The 13512-nt window shown below is 35.0% G+C and overlaps 1 protein-coding gene and 1 long non-coding RNA gene across 2 annotated transcripts; one reads left to right on the top strand and one right to left on the bottom strand.

Moving 5' to 3' along the window:
• The first annotated feature begins 2628 nt into the window (after window positions 1–2628).
• LOC145789810 (uncharacterized) lies at window positions 2629–4094 on the top strand. The gene is made up of 3 exons (XR_014328183.1): window positions 2629–2722; window positions 3616–3865; window positions 4077–4094. It is a non-coding gene; the product is annotated as an uncharacterized LOC145789810 (long non-coding RNA).
• A 386-nt stretch (window positions 4095–4480) lies between these two features.
• LOC145795522 (uncharacterized) lies at window positions 4481–11615 on the bottom strand. The gene is made up of 5 exons (XM_082880181.1): window positions 11404–11615; window positions 6011–8317; window positions 5640–5927; window positions 5452–5551; window positions 4481–5342 (listed from the first exon to the last, which is right to left on the bottom strand). Exons 2-5 carry the CDS (start codon window positions 8287–8289, stop codon window positions 4614–4616), a joined length of 3396 nt encoding a protein of 1131 aa, XP_082736307.1. The 5' UTR covers window positions 8290–8317; window positions 11404–11615; the 3' UTR covers window positions 4481–4613.
• Window positions 11616–13512: the final 1897 nt, after the last annotated feature.

Genomic DNA, 13512 nt, shown 5'->3' with positions numbered 1-13512 from the left:
ATATAAATATAAATCATATTAAAAGTCCAAAGATAAAGTAGTATTACATACCATAACCTCATTAACTGAATCACTATTTGACGTCCCATCTTTCATGTATGCGGCCATCCACACCTGTGACCTACTAGCAGGAACCCCATTGTTCTTTTTGGTCTCCTATAAATGAAAGACAACCAAAATCTTAAGATGAATAAGAAAATTAAATAATTAAGCAATTAAATATGTGAACAAGTTAAGTAAATAAAATAAACAACTAAGCAAATAACATCTGTTTTTGTAGAACTGGTATAAATTCATTATGGTGCAAATTGTTGACACCTTTTTAGCACATATAGACAGCTATAGTTGACAAAGAATGAAAAGGATGAATGGAGAGAATAATTATACCTCCAGTCGAACTACTGAGAAAGGCTTTCGGCCTGTCCTATGATGTAATGTCTTCTTCTTCCGGATTTTTCTATTCTTCTTGCTTGATTTCTGTCCAATATGAAATTTATTTAAGATGTTATAAAAAATTATCATATATAAACATTGTTTCACATAAATAAAATTTTACCGATGCACTCTGAGTGCCCCAATAGTAGACCAAAGCCCGCCACTGATCCTCATGTACTCTATCTGGTCGATGAGCCAACCTTTCTGCATCATTCTTGAAGGGTTTGTATCCCATTGTTTTTACTCGACTTTTCCAATCTCTCCATTTCTTTCCAAATGAAGCCATTATTGTTCTCTTCATGGATTCATCTGCATCCGTATGAGCCTGCATTACAATTATAGACACTTGTAATATGCAATGTCAACTACACTTGTAATATGCATTTCATATGGAATACAATTGTAACTTATTTTATATTAAATATCCATATATACCTTTATCTCCCTCCATATGTTATCTTTGTTTTGTTTTGGAACATAATGCCAAGTCGTAAAAGTGAGTGGTGCAAGACTCCCATCTCGTGCCAAAACGCCCAAATGTGAAGCAAGGGATGTGTGTCCTTCAACTACTTGATTCAACTCGTTTGGAACAACTTTTAAAATGCCATCTTCACTAGTACCCCATTGACCATGCACATATGTGGGACCCCTTGTCTGCTTTTGTGTGGCTTGACTTGAGCTAGGACCTACAAAACAATAGTAATAAGCTTCATATCAGTTTCTTTATGATGCAGTCAATTACTTTTGCTATTGTTCTTGTTGTTTCTTGTATGAACAATACTTGTTTTCTGTAGAATGCTTCGAATACCATCCAAGATTTACTCGACAAGGCCAAGCTGCTAGAGAGCAAGAGGATCCCAAGTTGCAAAACTGAGCGTTGAAGTGCATACTGCTTAGTTCTTCAGCCTCGATATTTAAAGTGGCTTATAGTATATATTCCCTATACAGGATTAACGCTTTTAGAATAGTCATGGACTGATGCACATTTTTTTTCCTCAACTAACTGAAAGGGCAACAAAGAGGTGTGTGCAGATGTAGGAGGTTTTGTTAATATGTAGACTCATCTCGGCCTCGGGATGTTCTTAACAGGTTAATGTTTATATGTTTTTTGTAATATGTGGAATGTGAGGATTGTTGTCTATGCCAACTAAAGCACAGAATGATTGCATAGTGTGTTCTATTTGGCTGGGGGTGAGGGATGACAAGCTTACAAGGCAGTTTTGTACATAGTTCTGTAATTATGAGTAGTATATTTCACAGACTTATTGCAACATAAATGAAGAATTGAAATATATATATTTCACAATAATTATAGTAAAACTAATGATATACAAATAGAAAATTTATACGAAAAGTTTATATAGAATGATGCATCACATTTGGATCTTATTATTTTAAATCACAAGATCCAACAAAGTGACATTTATTTCAAAAATGTCATTGGCATACCATTCTTTTTAACTATTTTGTATAAATTTTCTGGTAGAATAGCTTTTACGTTATAGTAGAAGCAATTATCATGGCTGCTGGTTCTGAGGGATACTAGGGGGGGTTGGAGGAATATATGGTATCCAAGTTCTTGGATCTCTTAAATTAAATTCAAGAGGCGGAGGAGGAGCGAGAAAAGGGTTATTAGGTATCCAAGTTCTTGGATCTCTTAAATTAAACGCGGGAGGCGGAGGAGGATAGTAATGACCAGTCTCTTTTTTTTTAGTTTTATTGTTTTCTACAACTAGATTTTCCTTCATGCAGGACTTCTCGGTGCTCGTTTCAAATTGGGCCAATCCTTCTTGTTGATGAGCCTTTTTACGGTAAATGTTCACACTTGTATAGCCATTCCCATATCCATTCTATCTAGTTATCTTCAACAAATCTTTTTCGCATGCAGATTGATAATGGTTTAATGACTCCAACCATGAAAATTCGGAGGGACAAGGTTACAGCTCAATACAAAGAACAAATAGATAATCTGTACAAGTGAATCCCTTATCAGCTCAATACAAAGAACAAATAGATAATCTGTACAAGTGAACAAATAGATAATCTGTACAAAGAACAAATAGCCTCTGCCCTATAGAACATGTTAAACCTCTACCACTGTACTAGTATCAAGATTCTAAACAAACACTACATCACAAGCATACTCAAACAATTGAAAAAAATGCCGTGTTGATGTACCAGCAGCCATGAATTCAATTACTTGATGCCAGTTTACAGTGATTCATGGACCTACAATGACCAGACCTTCATGACCTACTTAATGGACACTCTCGGAGCTCAACTTAGAGTAATCTCAAAACCAAATTTGTTTTAGTTTGTTCCTTTTTATTATTCAATATCAATACCAACAATAATTTTTATTTTTATTTTTATTTTTTAATTTAGAAATGTTCACAAACACAACATTCACTTTAGGACGGTTCGGTTTCCTGTCCATTTCAACATGTTTTTAAAAATTCCAGATTTACAGTATTGTGATGGACTAAATTTTTAGGTTTGTTTATACTTGGAAACAATCATTGAAGTCTAGTCCAACCTGCTTATATTTTATATTATAGACATAATATATGAGTATTGTTATATACATTAATAAATTTTACAAATTTATTTTATTTACAAATAGGACACCTATTATATTATTGAAGTGGGTCTCGTTTGAATTTTTAAAATTTTATTACTGCATGAAAAGTTTGTAACATTTATTAATTTGTATAATATGTTAGTTTTTACATTTATTTATTTAGTTTTTTTTTTTTGTTTCAATAAAGTAAATTTTAAAAAAGAAAATACACTTACTGAACTTGAACTAAGGATGCAATAGATAATACTAAACGTTTGTGTAAGCTAAACTACAAATTTATTAATATTTATTTTTAATATAATCTATGGGTTTGTTGACCATGCTTGAAATTTTAACATCATTTTAGAGTCGGGCTTGGAATTTGATTTGTAGGCCCAATGTCAGATTTGGCATGAGAGATTCTTATAATTTTAGCCCAGACCCAAGCTGCCCTTAACTCACCTTACATGGGGCACCAATGCACTTTTCTGTATTTGCAGTATTATTGTTATTGAGACTGTTTGCTATTTTTATTTATTTATTTATTTTTCTTTCTCTATTAATTATATATATAGAAACTAAGAGATTATTTTTTTGTTTTTTGTTTTTTGTTTTTTCAGCTATTGCATAGTTTAGGGGCAAGGCAGCTGATAGTGTTTGGGCTAGGACCAATGGGGTGCATTCCTCTTCAAAGGGTGCTAAGTACAACAGGGGCTTGCCAAGACAAGACTAACAAATTGGCTCTGAGCTTCAATCAAGCCACTAGCAATCTTATGAATCAATTGTCAAGCAAACTTCCTAATGCAAGCTATAGATTTGGAGATGCCTATGATGTTGTCAATAATGTTATCACCAATCCACACAAATATGGTATGCTAAAAAATATAAAATTGCTTCCTCTCTATATATTATGTGAACTATTATTTATGATGATTATATACTGTTCGATTGGTTTGATAAATTTAGGAATTAAAACTATATCGAGAAAATATAAAGAGCGGTTCATGCATGGTTGAAAATATTACATAAAGTTTTCAATTGTTTATGATGGAGTAAAAATTTTCATTTTTGGAATTTGCAGGATTCAACAACTCCGACACTTCTATGGAAAAAAATGCCGTGTTGATGTATGATAACCATGCATGATGTATGATAGATAGGACTACAAATCTAACTCAAAAACACCATAAGAAAATATCAAGCAAAGTTGATACATACCAGCTGAAACAGAGCCATGTGATGTACTACCGCTACGTGATGTGGTAGGAAGACTGCCTGGTGGATGCCATGATGCCGGTGGATCGGGTATGACTTTCATCTTGAGTGTGTTCTGAGTCTCATCTGAACTAGAACTACTAGAGCTTGATTGCTCACTTTCACTAGAAGAATGGTCGAAGCTAGAACTCATAGATAATATCTATAAAAAAACTACAAACATAAGAGTAAGGACATGATAATCTATAAATATCTACTGCATTCAAAACAACATAAGAGTACATGAAAGGTAAAAATGGCCATTTAAAGAAAGGTACAAAGGTACAAAAGCAAAGATTTTATTAATATGAATATCCATACAGAAAACACAAATGTAAAAGTGAATATGCTGCCAATTACAATATCATATCAGTTCTTCGTCATCTTCAAATTGTGCCTCTGTCGATGCTTCAAGAGGTCCAATAGTTTCATCAACAGTTGTTCCATCAATACCCTGCCTAACCCAATCCATATCCTCCTCACAAGTGAAGGAAGCTACATCTAACTCTTGATCACCAAATCCTTCCACTTCGTTGTGATGTAGTCCTTCATCAATAGTTGGTTGTTCTCCACACACCTCATACAAGTCTCTAGGTTTCATCTTGAGTACAACATTCCAATCTTCATCAACAGAATCATTAACATAAAAGACTTGTTGTGCTTGAGATGCTAGGATGAATGGCTCATCACTGTCTTGTTTCTTCGCATATAACAAGTGATTAAAATTAACAAGTGTAAAACCAAAATCATCCTGCTTGAGTCCCTTATTGTTATCAATCCAGTTGCACATGAATAACATGTATCTATGGTCGTGTGAGTAATACAATTCAATAATATCTGTCACATATCCATAGTACGCTACATCACCTTCCACTGGATTAATGTCTTTGGCACTTGCATAGCTAGAAGTCTTTGCCTTCACCATAACCCCACTATTCTGAGTTTTTCTTCTCAACTCACAACTCTTAGTATGATACCTAGTACCATTAATTATATACCCATTAAATCTGGTGGCCTTTCGGCTGGGTCCCAAAGCCAAAATTTTAATCTCTTCTGACAACGCTACATTTTCAGTAGCTAATAGCTCAGCAACCTATTTTTCAAAGAAAGTTACCAATATTAAACATCAATTAACAACTTCAAAAATATAGAAGCACATGGATTGAAAAAATATAGAAGACTTGTGCTTAACATGCACTTACATGAGAATTGAACCATTTGGGAAACTCATCATTGTGACGACGATCCACATCATAATCTCTGAGACGACGATGTGATCGCTTAATAAATTCACGATGTTCCCTACACAATTAAACTACTTGTAAAATGCACGATAATTATAGTTGGTATAAATACATTCACAATGAGACAAAGGTTGCATCTATCTTACTCTCGATATGGGACAACCGCAGCAATGTTAAATAACATATACCGATGAGCCTGTACCCATGTTGTGTTATCAAGAACAAAACCTTTTCCTTTTCCTAAAGCCCGCCCCATTAATATCTCAGGATTGTCATTAACATCGCAATTCCTTAACGGTCGATGCAATTTCGACTCAACATCATGCAAGTACCTTGAGCAAAATGTCATACATTCTTCGACCAAGTATCCCTGTGCAATTGAACCTTCAGGATGACTTCGATTACGCATGTATGATTTAAGCGTCATAAGGTACCTATAAACAAAAAGATACATACATGACTTCCAAGTATAAACAATAAATATATACAAAATGGATATTGGAGTAGAATTACACACCTTTCTATAAAGTACATCCATCGATATTGCACTGGACCGGCAATCTTCGCTTCCTCTGCTAGGTGAATGGGTAAGTGCTCCATTATATCGAAAAATGATGGAGGAAAAATTCTCTCAAGATGGCAAAGTGTAAGAGCGATTTGGGACTGAAGACGATTTAGACCATCCACCTCTAGGGTTTTGAAACACAACTGCCTGAAGAAATTGCTTAACTCAATTAATGGTTCAACCACTTTCTTCGGTAACAAATTTCTCACTGCTATTGGAAGTATTTGTTGCATGAGTATATGGTTATCATGACTTTTCAGTCCAGATATGCTACGCTGTTTGAGGTTAACCCGACGAGAAATATTGGATGCGTAACCATCTGGAACTTTGATATTCTTTAGAAGTGTGCAGAATAGACTTTTCTCTCTATTGTTCATGGCAAAACATGCAGGAGGCAAATAATACTTGTTTCCAACCCTTTTCTGAGGATGTAGTGCCTTCCGAATTCCCATATCTTGCAAATCTCGACGAGTATTTAAATTGTCCTTCCCTTTCCCATCAACATTTAATATCGTCCACAATACATTATCACACACGTTCTTTTCAATGTGCATCACATCAAGATTGTGGCGAATCAAATTATGCTCCCAATATGATAGCTCAAAGAAAATACTCTTCTTCTTCCAATTATGACCCGAGTCCTCATTTTTCTCTTTTTCTTTCCCCTTTCTATTCCGTTTGCTAGATTGTTGACGCTTAGAATTCAATTTGAACTTAGGGCCTAGTTGTTGTAGCACATTAGCCCCTGATAACCGAGTTGGACATGGTTCGAATTCATGAGTGCCATCAAAAGACGCACTAGCTTTCCGAAATTTGTGACCCTCATTCAACCAGCGACGATGCCCCATGTAACATAATTTCCTTCCGTTCTTCAAATATCGAGAACGAGTATGTGTGTTACAACAAGGACAAGCTAAAGCACCTTTCGTGCTCCATCCAGACAAAATTGCATAGGCAGGAAAATCATTTATAGTCCACAATAACACAGCATGCATTCGGAACATCTGATTAGTTTCCGCATCATACGTGTCAACACCGTTTTCCCACAGTTCTTTCAATTCATCCACTACAAGGCGTAAGTAGACGTCAATATTATTTCCAGGTGAAGAAGGACCATCAATGAGCAATGTCATCATCATATGAGGCTGCTTCATGCACAACCATGGTGGCAAATTGTATGGCATTATAATAACTGGCCAACTGCTATGAGAGACATTCATTGCCTTGAATGGATTGAATCCATCCGCTGCTAAACCCAGTCTGACATTGCGCGGCTCACTCGCAAACTTGGGATACAAATTATCAAAATTTTTCCACACTGGAGAGTCAGCGGGATGTCTCATTTTGCCGTCATCAATTCGGCCCTCTGCATGCCATCTCATTAAAGAAGATGTTTTGGATGACATAAACAATCTTTGAAGCCTTGGAATCAATGGAAAGTATCTAACAATCTTATGTGGAATTTTTTGTTGCTTCTTCTTAACATCATTCTCCTCCCCCTCAAACTGTTTGTATCTAGGCATATGACAAACTATGCAATCATCCATACCAGCTGTTTCCTTCCAATATAATGAACAATCCCTTGGGCATGCATGTACCTTATGATAATCGAGGCCCAAGTCCCTAAGAAGTTTCCTAGTTGCATAAAATGACTTTGGCAAAGTTTCACCCTTTGGAAACGAATCCTTCAAAAGCTCAAGCAACATCGTGAAAGACTTGTCACTCCATCCACTAAGGCACTTGATGTGCAATAACCGAACAATAAATGAGAGCGTTGAAAACTTCTGACACTCAGGATACAACTCTCTTTCGGCCTCTTTCAATAAATTGAAGAATTTTTCGGTTTTCTCATCTGGACCTTGTTTAATACCAGAACTTGCTGCCTCGTGAATAAAGCTTGGTGGAGGAAGTCCAAATCCTTCGTATAGCATTTCATAAGTTTCATCACCATCATTCGAATCAGTTTGCCCGACATTCACATTGTGTGGCACAGGTGATGACAAATTCTCCCCATGAAAAATCCAACTGGTGTAACTTGGAAGAAACCCGTTGATCATTAAATGTTCCCCTAACAGGCCTTTCTCCACCAATTTGACATTACGACACCGTTTACATGGGCATGTGACTTCATTCAACAACGGCTTATTTTCGCATGCAAATTTAATAAATTCCTTAACCCCTTGTATGTATTCCGGGTGCAACCTATGTTGATTTATCCAACTTTTATCCATCTGATTCTCTCTTACACTACAAATGCCACTGCCAAATCAACAAAGTTCAAAATTACCGTTCCGTTTTAATTAATCTTAACCTCAATTAAGTACCTTATAATGCATGCAATATGACATCATTCACCTCTAACTGGTCTCTAATATGTTGGTTCATCCTACTTTCCCATTCAGGAATGCACAGTCTATATTGTAAAAAGCAGCTCATACCGCTCTGCTCATCTCTAACGAAATTTCGGCAGCATCTCCCCATGGTTCTCCAAATACACGACATAGACTAGGTGTACTGTTATACCTTGTCTAGTATGCACTCGGAGAACACAAGGAGTTGCTACACGAAATCTCTACGAGATGGACTATAAGCAGTAGAACTACTAATTACAATACAGACTTGTGCTCCTGAACTGTCCAACTGGACAATCCAAGAAGAGCTTCATTAAAGATGACTAGGTATCTCTAATGAAGATTCTTGGACGGGTCTAAGGCTATTTATGCATGCATGCACCATTAATGATTGCATCCCGGTGGTGCAATCTAAATTAGTACTATCAAACATACTAGAAGCATATCTAGTATAAAGCATATTAATGAAGAAACCAAAAGTTTCTACAATGCTCTTGATAGATTATGATAGATTCAAGAAATATATTGCTCTCTCAAATCAATCAATAATGGAATAATTTTGGCAGGAACTCATGGATGTGGGAAGTTCAAACCCACTACCCAAACCAATAAGTGTACCAAAGATCGAATACTTCTAATGATGATGATGATGATGATGATTCAGAAACATCAAAGAGCAACCACCAAATGAGGAATCACATTCACAATCACAATTACAATCACAATCATATTAGTTGAGGAATCACAATCACAATCACAATCATAGTCATCCATGTTAATACAATCACAATCATATTAGTTGAGGAATCACAATCACAATCACAATCATAGTCATCCACGTTAATAACTATGAAGAAAACTTGTTTGAATTGAAGACCAAACTTCACCATATAATACTACAAATCAAGACAAAATTACATACAAGTTAATTGTATCCTACACTCTCTCAAATTAATCTATCATGACATTATAAAATTAGAAATTAATTAAAGGGTTAATTAGTAAAATGTCTATTCCTATATGGTCATGTGTTATCCAAGATTAATTTTTCTTTTTTATTTTTTCTGATAAGGATATGTTTTACTGTTCATTCTATTCTATGATCCTTAGAAACCTATATGGTCATGTGTTATGTCCAACATGGAATGCCTGTGAACCATTCTATTCTATGATCCTTAGAAACCTAATAATATTGACAAGTTGAAAACACTTTGAACCATCCTAACAAATTAACAAGATTCTACCTACCATCGGCCCCGGATCAATAATGCTACGATTACTAAATTTGAGCTTCTAATTTTGATTACTATTCGATATTTCATTAATACGTTAGTATAAGATATGAAATGTACAAATCAGATGGTATCCAAATTTGATCAAGTAAAAATTATTGGAATTGATATCATGCACGCCATTTTTTTCTGTTTTTTGGCATGATCACACAGGAGGTTGTGAGATTATGTTTAGGCAGATTTCTTCAACATATCTGATGATCTGTTCTTGATTCTTCTTATACAATTGTAATGGAGAAAGGCCCTTTTTGGTGCAACTTATGAACTCTTATAACTTCTTTTTTAAAAATTTATGTCAAAGTATTTAGTATGGGTTTTGCTTACAAGTTATCAGACAATAATGGTTCATAAAAGCTGAAAAAAATGATGATTATTGAGAAGCAAAGAAAAGGATGTTTTTACCTTACATTTTTTTATTATTAGTTTTTAGCTTGAAAAAAATGCGCCAAACAGACATAAAGTTGTGTGCAAGATGACAAATATTCATGATTTGTGTGACTAAATTTGCTCGCAAATAACCAATCGAAGCTAACCTAATTGGCTAAATCCCTTGCACCTCACTACGAAGACGAGGGTTCAAATTTGTCACAGGTAAAACTCTCATCCCCAAGGCCACAGCCTCTAATGTGCCCCTCAAAAATAAATAAATAATAAAATAAAAATTGTTTGCAACTAATTTATCAAACTTTTAAACAAGATCTCTATACTATGGGCATCCTTCTGCACTGCTTTCTGGGCAACTGTTTCTTGAAGCCTACATGTGGACAGAAAATGAAAACTTCACATCCAACTTCATTGCTTCCAAAAAGTGGCCCATGTCATCAGGCATGAGATGCTCAAACTACCATGTCAGTATGCCAGTCACTTTTTTTCTTACCTTGCATATTTTTATGTTTTTTGGTGGCATACAAAGTCTAACAAAAACCAAGAATAAGCTCAAATAGACTAAGCAAGGTAGGAAAATGAAAATAAATTGGCAAATTGCTTCAAAACATGCAGTCCGTCGCGAACTATAAATCCATTCTGTATTAGTAAGTACAAGCTAGATTGATAACGAAGGATACATAGCAAAACAAATAAAAATCTGTAATTTCTTTTTCAATCTAGTCTTCTTGGACAATGCAGAAATAAAAAATTAAGGGGGAATTACTTGTCAGTGGTGGTTTCAAAAATAAATGACAAAATCATGAAAAAGTTTATAATTCTGCATATTAATGTTTACAATGAATACCACTGATCTGAAAATATTTTTCTGAGTATACACTAAGGTGATACTTCCCCAAAAATTAACAGCAAATTTTTACATTTACCAAATTAACCAAGGCCCTTCATGGCCAATCACTTCCCAGCAGTCAACCATGGGAATTAAATAGTACATGAGGCTGGTAATGGCCCTGGATTTTGCGGTGCAAGAAAAATAATTTCATAGCTCAGCTCCAGGGAAAAAAAATTATAATAATTTGATTAAGCTTACTGATATGCAAAGGAAACAAAATGAAACTATCATTGACAAAATGGCAAGATTCATTGATTAAAGTTGCCAAAGGAAGAAATCAGAACAGTTTCTAAGCCAGGAATTACATATGCCTCAAAGGGACAACTTAACCTTCCTAAAAACTTCCAGAGTATTTGAGAAGTACCTAGGGTTTAGACAGCACAGAGAGCGAGAGAGAGAAAGGGGGAGAGAGAGAGAGTAGCTCACCGATCTGAATCGATTTTGAGAGAGAACTTCGAAATGGCTCGGATGAATCACCGATCTGAATCGATTTTGAGCGAGAACTTCGAACAGTGCAGAGAGGGCGAGAGAGACGGAGAGAGAGAGACCGCGAAAGTGAGAGTGAGAGTGAGAGCGCGAGAGTGAGATTGAGATTTTCGCTTATACTGCTTATCATATTCAAAATAAAGGTGAAACAGGAGAGAAGGAGGGGGCCGAACAAAAAAACATTCCAAGGCGTTTAAAAAACGTCTTTGATTCTTGAAACGGCGCCGTTTCAATTACAGAAAAACAAGACGTTTCTAAAACGCCGTTAAATATTAGAAACAATGGCGTTTTAAAAAACGCCGCTAAAAAAACGCCGCCTAACCCCATATTTCCTGTAGTGATCAAAAGCATAACTAAGAACAAACAATCGCATGTATCCTCCTTAAATCGATTTTTTAATTCTTAACTGTAAATAGAGATGGAGGAGAGGAAGAAAAACTAAAAATAGAGATGGAGGAGAGGAAGATAAACTAAAAATAGCGACGTACCTTTGTGTGTCGGCAAAACTTTTTGCCAACGAGTTTTTCCTTTTAGCAACATATTTTGTTGTATTGCAAAAAATACAATTTCTTGTAGCGTAATAAAAAAGATAAAGTACAAAACTAAGGTAAAAGAATAGCAAGAAGAGGAGAGGAGAACCGAAACAAAGAAGAAAAATGAGAGACGTAAAGAGAGAAAGGAAAATATCTGGAGTTGAAGAGTAAAGATTGAAACTTGAAAATACAACTGAATTAAAGAAATCTTATACATAATTTATTTTTTTTTAAAAAAATCTTAGAATAAATTTATTTAAAAGTCTCCCTCCATGTACCGTTCACAATAAATGTGGTTTTGACAAAAGAAAATTTCTTTTTTGCCCTAACATTGTTAATTTGTTATATTTATAATTAGTCAAACTTTTGCACCAACCTTGGCTGAGAAATGGGTATGCAAAAGTCATGTGAAAAAAAGAAAGAAAAAAAAATTCCACATGGGTTTTTTCCTACTTTTGTCTGTTAGGAATCAATCAACCCAACACCTTCTCGTCGACGCTTCCCAATCCACGGAGTTAAGAATAGCAATGGGGTGGGGTGGGGTGGGGTGGGGTTGATTTTGTGGTGTTTCATTTTTGTTTTATTTTTTTTTATAGGATGGAAAAAATTTAGAGATAGTGAAATATGATTGGACGAAATTGAAGAGGTGTTGGGTTAATTTGTCGTTTTAAAAGGTAATGGCACTTATGAAGGATGATATAACAAATGAAGAAAATAAAAAATAATAAATAAATAAATAAAATCAGTAATGAGAGTTAAAAATATTAAAAATAAAATATAGAGAAATAAAAATGCGATATTTACGAGTTTTTTGATATTTTATTTTAATTATCTGTATACTATTATAATTGTAAACCTATGTGAGTTTATTACCACTAAAAGTTCAAATCCTTTTTTTCTCATTTTTTGATTTTTATTAATTTTCGTTATTATGTGTCGCAATCTAATTAGTCCAAAAATTAATTTTATATTTTTGAAATAAAATTATAAATTTGGATACTCTCTTAAATTATGCTATTAAACTAGGGTGAAGAATGTGATCTTGTGAATTGTTTAGTCCTTTGTTTTTTCTTATGAATCCAAAGTGTTAGGTTTTATTCTTGGCAATCCCGTTTGACAAAACTCCTTTCAGTTGTATTTTTTTTCGCACTTTTATTTCAGTGAGGCTATGAGTGTTTAGATGCGAATCCAACCCGAATTGTGCTTTTCAGAGAAGGTACTACCTATGTTGTCAAATCCGGAGACAAAACATTGTGTTGATTCAATTGTAATTTTTTGTGTTTTTGTTCTGTCCGCTCGAGCGGAGCCTTGTGAGCTCGAGCGTAGATTAGCAGGTCTCAGTATTTTGTCAGGGCAAGCAAAAAATACTGGTGGGTGTGATTTTACGCTCGAGCGGATTCTCCTACGCTCGAGCGTATCTCAGTTTGTTCGCACGCAGTTTTTGGTCAGTCCGCTCGAGCGGGCTGTGTTGAGCTCAAGCGGACCGCGCGATCCAAATTTCCAAATTTGATTAAAG

Source organism: Camellia sinensis, chromosome 1 (assembly GCF_055761805.1).
Source record: "Camellia sinensis isolate YWXY chromosome 1, ASM5576180v1, whole genome shotgun sequence".
Lineage (NCBI taxonomy): Eukaryota > Viridiplantae > Streptophyta > Magnoliopsida > Ericales > Theaceae > Camellia > Camellia sinensis.
The sequence above is the reverse complement of the archived record's forward strand: the minus strand, read 5'-3'. Positions and strand labels throughout refer to the sequence as shown.

Coding starts and splice junctions, on each gene's coding strand:
- LOC145795522 (XM_082880181.1), bottom strand. CDS start 8,289: ATGGATAAAAGTTGGATAAATCAACATAGGTTGCACCCGGAATACATA. Junction 5,928..6,010: donor TGGATGTACTTTATAGAAAG/GTGTGTAATTCT, acceptor TTTTGTTTATAG/GTACCTTATGACGCTTAAAT. Junction 5,343..5,451: donor CCAAATGGTTCAATTCTCAT/GTAAGTGCATGT, acceptor TTTGAAAAATAG/GTTGCTGAGCTATTAGCTAC.